This window comes from Conger conger, chromosome 3 (assembly GCF_963514075.1).
Source record: "Conger conger chromosome 3, fConCon1.1, whole genome shotgun sequence".
Classification (NCBI taxonomy): Eukaryota; Metazoa; Chordata; class Actinopteri; order Anguilliformes; family Congridae; genus Conger; species Conger conger.
In genome coordinates, this window is record NC_083762.1 from 37,679,751 (window position 1) to 37,689,216 (window position 9,466).

Below are 9,466 nucleotides of genomic sequence, written 5' to 3' on the forward strand. Positions count from 1 at the left end.
TGTTAGTAACTGCATACAATATAAGCCTATCCATTATCGGGTGAGGTGGCTGATTTTTCATTTTGACACATTTGTAACCAGTATCATATAGGCTCTAACGTGTAGGCCAAACTGTGTAGGATGCAACTGAGGATAAAAATAGCGTGAATCTTCGATAAAATGAAGGAGCCGAATAGGAAAAGGAACCAATCCCCGTTCACTATATTAAGTCAGGCTGGGAGGAGCCAACTGTTCTCGCAGGAAAAAAGCAAGCCGAAGAGAACGTACGAGGGGGGGCGAATAGTTTCTTTCAAGAAGTGGGTTGATCGGCAATTCTCCATTTTTATAGAAAAATAATCTGCGGTTGAGATTTCCAGTCGTTCCTACAACATGGCGTCTGTGGATTTGGAGAAGCTACGAATGACGGGGGCTGGTAAAGCCATCGCCGTGCTGACAAGTGGAGGAGATGCGCAAGGTAGACCCACATCTGCGTATTCGTATTCAGCACGTGAACCAGCCAAAGACAAGTGATCTGCTGAAGAACATTGCTTATTAATATATAGTAGGCCTACAGCATTTGTGATTTTGTATGTCAAATAATATCTAGGCTAAATTAACAATGCTAGCTTGCTTGGGAAAGTCTATATTGCTTGCAGCCGAGCTTGGAACGATATCTATCGGTGCAGCAGCACTCTACACGCATGGAGGGCATACGCTTATGCTTCCCTGCCATGTTTCGTTTGTGACAGAGATAATGTCATTTAGCTGTGCTATGGCTAGTCTTGTTTTATGTTACTGACCTTTTAGCGAAATCAGTAACAGCAGTAAGTAGTTATCTAGGAACTACTAAGGTCATATCTGGTAATGCTTGTTCGTAAACTGCTGCAATCTTTGCGACCGAATGAACCTCAGTTTAACGTGACTGGGTGTGTGGATAGCCTTCTCTACGTGCCAGCTGTCAGGAAGCGTTTGGATTTCGTTTCTTCCTGCGACGCAGGCGGAGTCTGGCTTTGTCATGGTCAACTGCCAGATGTACTGTGTACATTGATAAATTATTTCCTGGATAAATTGACATCCACATATTCCTTTTTAATTGTAGGCTACTGCATGTTGATACATATGCCATCAAGGTAATAATGTATGCACTATGCACTGAAGGTAATAACAAGGTTATGTTGCTGCTCAACCTTTAACCTAATCAGTGCGCACAATATTCTTAAAAATGGTTGAACAGTTTTTGAATTGCATAAACAGTGTCCTGGTGATAATGGCAGCCAGTTAACTAGACATTAACTTTATACAACAGGAATGAATGCAGCAGTCCGGGCAGTGACTCGGATGGGCATATATGTGGGAGCCAAAGTCTATCTCATCTATGAGGTGTGTTCCTCTCACCAAGTTTTCAATCTATTGTGTAGGCAAATGAACAGTCACAAAATTGCATTCCCTTTACCTGGATAGCAAGCAACTCCGGGCAGGATCTGCCCTAATTGTGGCCCAAATTCAGCCGGTACCGGCACAGATCCGGTCCGGAGTCCCTTGCTAGTTTGTTTTTACCCCTAAAATAATTTGTAATATGCATAACCCCATAGTGATGTTGCTTAAACCAGGATTATAGCCACTGGATGTGGATTTTATGTGCAATTCTTCCAATATAAACTATATAATATAAAAAATTCCCTCAGGGTTACCAAGGGCTGGTGGATGGAGGTGACAACATCAAGCTTGCCAACTGGCAGAGTGTGACCAACATCATCCAGCTGGTAAGCAATACTTTTTTTAAGAAGATAAGACTGAGTCTCCATGTACAGTAGCCCTGTTGAGATTATTCCCCAGCCCGCAGGAATACTGGCAATGAAACGCACAGATTGAGATGAATATTCCAGAAACACTGTGGAGAAGGCAGTTCGTTTGTCAGGAGTTTAAGAGCATTCTCTTAGCTCTCAGGCAACAAGGAGAGAGGATATGTGCATTAGATGACGCTTATGAGTCTGAGGCGTCTTAAATGGCACACCCTAGCAGTTCTGTGTTTTGTTCTTATGCATTGATAATGCGATTTAAAACAACTGAAGAGAATGAATTGTTAAACTATGGACTGAACACTTCAGTAAAGGACCATTGTAAACTATTGAAGTCATCCGAGATACTGTACATGTGATAATGCAGTAATGGAAAATGAAAATAAAAGCAGGCGATTTTGGGGTTATCAGTATGAGGCTTCACACAGTGCTGGGTGCACACCACTATGAGGTTGTAGGCAAAATTATGAACCTAGATGGACTGAATGGCTTGTTTCATTAACATTTCTTGTGTTTCTTTTGTTACATTTTTTTTGTGTTTTTCCCAGCTGTGATGTACATTAGTCTCTGAAGATCATGTACACACCAGGGTAGGTTAATAATATGGTTCAGGCGTATTACTTCTTACAATAAAGAAATACACAATTCACTGCTTTTGCTTTTTTGTTTTTGAAAGAGAGCATCAGAATATGATCGGCATGCTTTCATGTCTACACAAATGGTTAGTGGGAAAATCTTTGCTAAATATAAATTATATATTTTTTATTCATTTAAGCCCTGCTTTTCTCCGAATTTGCGCACACACACTCCCTCCTCCAAAACATACGGTGTCAAGCTACTGCTTTTTACACTTGTCAGTCCACCAGTTAAAGATAAGCTGAAATCAAAATTCACTTTTTCCTCAATTTCGCCAATTCGGCATAACCCTGCTAACACCCCTTATAGTATATATTTTCAAAAAATGTACAAAATTGAAATACTTGTGTCTTTTCACATCAAGGTTTTTTTCCATCCACTTCCTGGTTACAACAAATACCTTCTGGCAAGTGGGTCCTGAGGACTGGAGTTGAGAACTTTTCTTTTGACGTCAGTCAAATCGACTCCCCGCCCTTCAAAAATTCCCCCAGAATATCCGTTTCACTCGTGTTTACATCATATCGCAGAAACTAGTGCTGCTCTAATTTTAAATTCAGCTTGTCTTTAAGCTAGTTTGTGGTCTAAGGCCAGGTATGTGGCATCCTGCTGGGCTGCTGTCTGCAGTCAGCACTGGTACAGTGAGGATTCAGTACCAGACCATGGAGACCATCCGCATACTAGAGAACAGTTCACAGGAGGAGCCACCCAATGGCACTTGTTTTTTAAATAATTAATTAGCGCTGCATCTTGTTCCTGATGACAGGTGCGTTGAGTTCCTCTGTGGATACTGCGGTTATCCGACTGTTTGGTGTTTTTTTCCGGTGCACACTCATTCTTTCCTCCGTCTCTCTCTCCTCTCTTCCTCTGTCTAGTTCTAATTGGTTATTAGCCGGAAAGGTGAGCTGCATGAGCTGTAGCAGTGCTCATTAACACCAGTTTGGCTGAATAGCTGTTGACAGACTGCATTTGACAAGGGTTATTTTCCCCAGTGGGAATAACTGGCTTCAGCTTGTTTCTGGGTTTGCATTGATTTCTCACAGCGCTCAGCATTAGTAGTGACAAACATGTAAATGAATATAAATAAATGTAACACAGTCCCGTGTCTGCGGCTGGTTATTTGTTGCCGTTGTGTGTAATGCTGCTTTCTGTTAGGCTTATTGTTAGACTGTGGAGTTGTTTGGATGGTGTGTTCTGTCGGCCTTGTCTGTGTGTGTTTATTTGCTTTGCCATGAACCACTGTTGCAATGTACCTGCTCTAGACACAAATGAGAAAGTGCGTCTCCCATTTTCTTTTGCATCATTGTGAGCAGTCTATCAGTCTTGGCCATTCAAACTAACCACAAGTCCTAGTAGTGAAGTGTCATTTTTTTCCAATCTCATTCATGGTACACTGGTTCAGTCTACTGAAGTTGCAAACCTGCTGAATGACTCCATTTTGGCTCTTTCCCTGTCTCTGGATACTGACTCAAGCCTTGTGAATATGCCGTGATGTGCCATGAGCCTGTTGAGCTCAGGGTATTCTTACGGGTTTCCATCCTACTTTGCACGTGATTCAGCTGCCTATATTTCACTAATGGCACCCCGGTGGTGTCAGGGATGCAGGTGGCCTGACCATCCATAGCATGATACTCTGCCGGAATGATTGAAGTCAGTACACAACAGTTCAATAGCATTTGAATGTCTTCAACTATAATCATTTTTGCATGAACATCAGCAATAATGCGTGTGTGAGAGGTGTGTGAAATTCTTCATATCTGATGTAGTAATCCCAACAGTAGTAACCTACTGATATTGGTCGCCACCTTGACGACTTGGCATCATCACTGTTTAAGTAGCTAGATCTGATCCTACGCTCCATAGCATAACAGATACACCTACCCTGTCAGCTGTCTGGTCCTGGTTCCTGTGGAGAGCTTGTGCTGTTCCTCCAGGGCGGTACGGTGATTGGCAGCGCCCGCTGCAAGGTGTTCACCACGCGCGAGGGCCGTCTGGCAGCCGCCTTCAACCTGGTCCAGCGCGGCATCACCAACCTGTGCGTGTGCGGCGGGGACGGCAGCCTGACCGGGGCCAACATCTTCCGCAGCGAGTGGAGCGGCCTGCTGGCCGAACTCGTCAAGGAAGGTGGGCCTTCCTCCATGACCGTTTACTGCTCGAAAACGTCCATCACGTCCATGCGGTACAGTACAGTTTAGTGTAGTCGCATTCCAGTTTGGCATTAAAAGAATGACACATTATTTTAATACCAGGAGTGCCCTGATGTAAAATCCAGTTATGACCAGCTGGAAATGACCAACTACCAGATGTTTCAAAACATAGCTTGAGATGGTCAAACTATATTGAGCTCCATGAGCTGGTCTGAACTGGTCAACCAGCTACCAGCTGTTTCAACAGAGTGGAGTTTTTCCATTGTGGGTAATCATTCAAAAAAGTAATTCACTATTTTATTGATAAAATGTTGTATTCTATGAACGAGTGAAATATAAAGATGTCTTGAAATATAAACAGAAAATATTTGTCTCAGCATGAACATCAACTTTAATGCCAGGGGTGCATGAAGTCTTGTTTATATCTGATGTAGTAACCTACTGATATTGGTCACCCCGGTGACTTGGCATCAGCCTAAAACTGTATGTATGCACTTACGTTGCATCTGTAAAAAGCCTAAATGTACGTTTCTGTGTTAAATTGACTCAAACACAGACAGCACATTGTTTTCTGCTGTGTGTGTTACTGACTTGGTACACTGTGTTAGCCATGTCAGTTATAGACTCAGGGTAGTGTATTAAATGTGACTGTCTCTCTATTCTAGACCCAGTGTAGTGTCTTAAATGTGTACTTGTCTGTGTTATAGACCCAGTGTAGTGTATTAAATGTGTACTTGTCTGTGTTATAGACCCAGTGTAGTGTATTAAATGTGTACTTGTCTGTGGTATAGACCCAGTGTAGTGTATTAAATGTGTACTTGTCTGTGTTATAGACCCAGTGCGGTGTATTAAATGTGTATAGGTTTCTGTTGTTGGCTTAGTGTTGTGTATTAAATCTGCCTGTCTCTGTTGTAGACCCGGTATGGTGCCCATTGTGATGTAATAAATGTGTCTTTGCCTCTATTGTACGCTTAATGTTTTGTATTAGATGTATCTGTTTCTGTGTTATAGGCTTAGTGTGGTGTATTAAATGTGTGTGTGTGTGTCTGTGTTATAGGCTTAGTGTGGTGTGTTAAATGTGTACGTGTCTGTGCTGTAGGCTTAGCGTGGTGTTTTAAATGTGTATGTGTCTGTGTTGTAGGCCCAGTGTAACGTGTTGCCTTTCTTTCTCTTCTGGGTTTTAGGCAGGATCACAAATTATCTGGCTCAACAGCACACACATCTGAACATCGTTGGCCTGGTGGGCTCTATTGACAATGACTTCTGCGGCACGGACATGACCATTGGTGCAGACTCTGCCCTCCACCGGATCATGGAGATCACTGACGCCATTACCACCACTGCCCAGAGGTCAGAGTTACAGCCACGCCTCTACCAATCCCTATATAATGCACACATTTCTATTTGCATTTTTATTTCTAATGCTGTAGCATTTTCACTAACAAGCTTGATGGGCTACTAAGCTTTTCACTGGCTCACTGTATTACAAAACCTTAAGTATTATTAGTGGGACAGCATGCATGCCCAAGGATTATTTTCAGTATATAGCCGTTTTACAATTCCTCTGTAACGTTATGATAATAATGATCATGGACTATGTTCTTGTTAATGATTAGTCACAAATGACTAGCTTTAACAATTAGTGATAGACAGAATTCAGAAACTGTGGTTTACTAGCTAGGTCTTCCTGTAGTTACTAAGATTCACTGGCATTGGTGAATTGTGGGATGTGTGCCAGGAGAATGCATTCCTCTGAGAGAGTACAGACCTCTCATTCAAATTTCATGTTTTTTCTCTTTCACGGTTCACTTGTTTCCTATTTAGCATTAGCCAAGCCTGCCCCTCTGTGGTTGGACGTGTTCCCAGGCTGTTGTCGTAGTGCCCATTCATGCAGTTAAGAAAACATAACCAAACAGAACAGTCTCTGCGCATCCTAACACCCCCTTTCAGATTTACTAACTAAAATAGATAACAGAAAAAAAGCTTCACCTCCTGCTGAAATATTGAACCATACACTAATTAGGAGTGTTGAACCTGGATATTGTACCGTGTTGTGCAGGGAGGACTTAATCATCTTGACCTGCCTTCTTGGCCAATGAGAATTATATTGTGTATGTGTGTTTGTATTATTTTCCGGTTTTTATTACTTTTGGAGGATTGCCATTTATTTAACATACAACTTATTCATGTTTTTGTAAACAGTTGAATGCCATGTTCAGCATTTTTTAGTAAATGATTTGTGGTAGTTCTACCTGAACTGATATTTAAGTGTACAAATGTTATTTTAGTTGTACAAATGTTATGAGACCAGGCGAGGATGTAGATTGCTGTGATTATTAGGATTGTGGACAGCTCTTGGTCTGGAACAGCACTTGGTGTCTCTGTAGCACAACACAGCTCAGGCTGGTCTCTGTGGGAAATGTGTCGTCCCCTGTGAGGAGAGCCATACACGCTTTTAATGTTATTGTTTTTGAGCTACGTAATAGATGTGTGTCGTATGGATTTTCAAACCTCAGTGTGTGTGTGAAAATGCGGGGGCAGTTGGAGTTGAAGCTCACGTGATCGTGTGTGTTGTGCTTTACAGTCACCAGCGTACGTTTGTTCTGGAGGTCATGGGTCGACACTGCGGGTGAGTCCTGCTCCGTGCACACGCAGGGTATATCAAGTGGAAACAAAGGAAGCATTAGGACGGCTGGTCAATGTCATTTTACACCAGTGGGAGCAAGTCAAAAAGGAACATTGAAAATGATTGTGATAACGATTTTCTGTGTGTATGTGCAAATTAAATGTATATTTATTTAACATGAATATTTAATATTAGAACACACTAAAATGTAAGTTTGAAGGCATGAATCAGCAATATAATGCTCAAGCAGAGTTAAAAAGATTTTCAGTTCATGAGTAAACTGTCTTTATAAAAAGACAATGTTGAAACTGTTCAAGATTCAATTAATACAACTGTGTTTATTAATAACTGGAGTTGGCTAAAACTAGCTTCCCATTACAAAAACACACCCAAACTACTCACCAGATACATACTACTGGTTTTTGGGCATATGGGCAGCCTATGGCCTAGTGGCTACAGTGCTTGACTGGGACCTAGAAGGTTGGTGGTCCAAGCCGCAGTGTAGCCACTGAAAGATCTTGACCAAGGCCCCATATAGTTCCAGGGGGGATTGCCCCCTGCTTAGTCTAATCAATGTCCTGTAAGTCGCTTTGGATAAAAGCATCAGCTAAAATAAGTGAAAAGTTGACACTGGTGTCCATACTGTGTGTAGGTATCTGGCTGTAGTGTCAGCACTGGCTTCGGGGGCTGACTGGCTCTTCATCCCGGAGGCCCCTCCTGAGGAGGGATGGGAGGACCACATGTGTGCCCGTCTCGGGGAGGTAAAAGTGGGGCATGTGAAATGGGATATAAGCCTGCTTTTGGGAGGTGTAATATAGCACATGTCTTTTTTGGGCAGGTGTAATATGGCACATGTCTGTTTTGGGCAGGTGTAATATGGCACATGTCTGTTTTGGGCAGGTGAAATGGTTATAAAGAGGTGACATTGGGATGCATGCCTGTATCAGGGAGATAAGATGAAGGAAGCTCCCTGTCTAACATCCTGTGTTTGTGCAGAGTCGTAGTAAGGGCTCCAGACTTAACATCGTCATCATCGCAGAGGGAGCCATCGAGAAGAGTGGCAAGCCCATCACATCCAACTACGTGAAGGATGTGAGTCTGTCATGCTTTCTGTACTCTACCGTGAGACGCCTGAACACCACTGTCTTTTTCAGGGGAGGGTGAAAAGGGAGTTTTTGGCTGGATAGGTACATTTCAGATATTATGATATTTTGCTTCTACAAGTGAAATATATGAATCAATGATCAGAAACAACTTTAGTAGTAGTTCAGTTTGATGTCTTTATACCAGCCGTGGCAAGTAAACCAAGCACCAAAAAAAATTAATGGGCATTTTCCTTCAGACAGATGGATGTAATGTAACCACTATGTATGTCTGTCTGTCTGTCTGTCTGTGTCTCTCTCTCTCTCTCTCTCTCTCTCTCTCTGCAGTTGGTGGTAAAGCGGCTCGGGTACGATACGCGTGTGACAGTGCTGGGTCACGTGCAGAGGGGTGGCACCCCCTCTGCCTTTGACAGGGTTTTGGTGAGTCATGCCCGTAACTGTCATTCACAGAAAGGGGTGCCAGATCACATGATGGGAGTCGCATGACTGAGACACGCATTCGAGGCCAGATTGTGTAACATTTATGTGTGCGCAGAAAGCATACGAGTCAGCAGATCTGATGTGGTTTAGAAAAACCAGGGCACTACAAACCTATAGTAATTGTGTACTATAAAATAGAAAGATCTTCTCAACGATGGTCAATTATTATATCGTTTAATTGTGAATATGCACAGTAAATCAGTCGTCGGTGGTGTGTGGGAGAGGTGTGTGTGTGTGTGTGTGTGTGCATGTCTACACTAATTGAATCTGTCTTTCTCTCTCCACAGAGCAGTAAAATGGGTGTGGAGGCGGTTGTAGCTCTACTGGAGGCTACACCTGAGACCCCAGCTTGTGTCATTGGACTTTCAGGCAACCAAGCCATGCGCTTGCCTCTCATGGAGTGTGTGCAGATGGTAAGCCTTGCCCTCCCCGCTGTGTCCCGCAGGAAAAACAAACCTACCCATTCTCCTGTGATGGGGAAGCCTCAGGCATATATGCTGAACTGTAGCATTGACTGTGTGAGATGAACAAACCTCTAGAAACATCTGTGTGATGGAATGAATTATCCAAGCATGTCACATTGATTATGTAGTGAACTAGAGATGTGTGGCTCAAACTGTAGAAATGTTGGTATGAAATGTTGTGCACATTGCCTGTGCTGTAATGCACTGTAAATGCAGGTCAATCTCTGTGAGATGA

At 42.8% G+C, this 9,466-nt stretch overlaps 1 protein-coding gene across 1 annotated transcript in view; it reads left to right on the plus strand.

Annotated features, from left to right (window-relative positions):
- Window positions 1–227: 227 nt before the first annotated feature.
- pfklb (phosphofructokinase, liver b) overlaps window positions 228–9,466 on the plus strand; it is a 17,580-nt gene continuing 8,341 nt past the window's right edge. Inside the window, exons 1-10 of the mRNA XM_061233761.1 lie at window positions 228–454; window positions 1,286–1,359; window positions 1,665–1,742; window positions 4,346–4,535; window positions 5,743–5,908; window positions 7,143–7,187; window positions 7,837–7,945; window positions 8,181–8,276; window positions 8,615–8,707; window positions 9,055–9,180. Coding sequence (XP_061089745.1) covers window positions 370–454; window positions 1,286–1,359; window positions 1,665–1,742; window positions 4,346–4,535; window positions 5,743–5,908; window positions 7,143–7,187; window positions 7,837–7,945; window positions 8,181–8,276; window positions 8,615–8,707; window positions 9,055–9,180 — 1,062 coding nt within the window. The 5' untranslated portion in view covers window positions 228–369. The remainder of the gene's footprint in view (window positions 455–1,285; window positions 1,360–1,664; window positions 1,743–4,345; window positions 4,536–5,742; window positions 5,909–7,142; window positions 7,188–7,836; window positions 7,946–8,180; window positions 8,277–8,614; window positions 8,708–9,054; window positions 9,181–9,466) is intronic.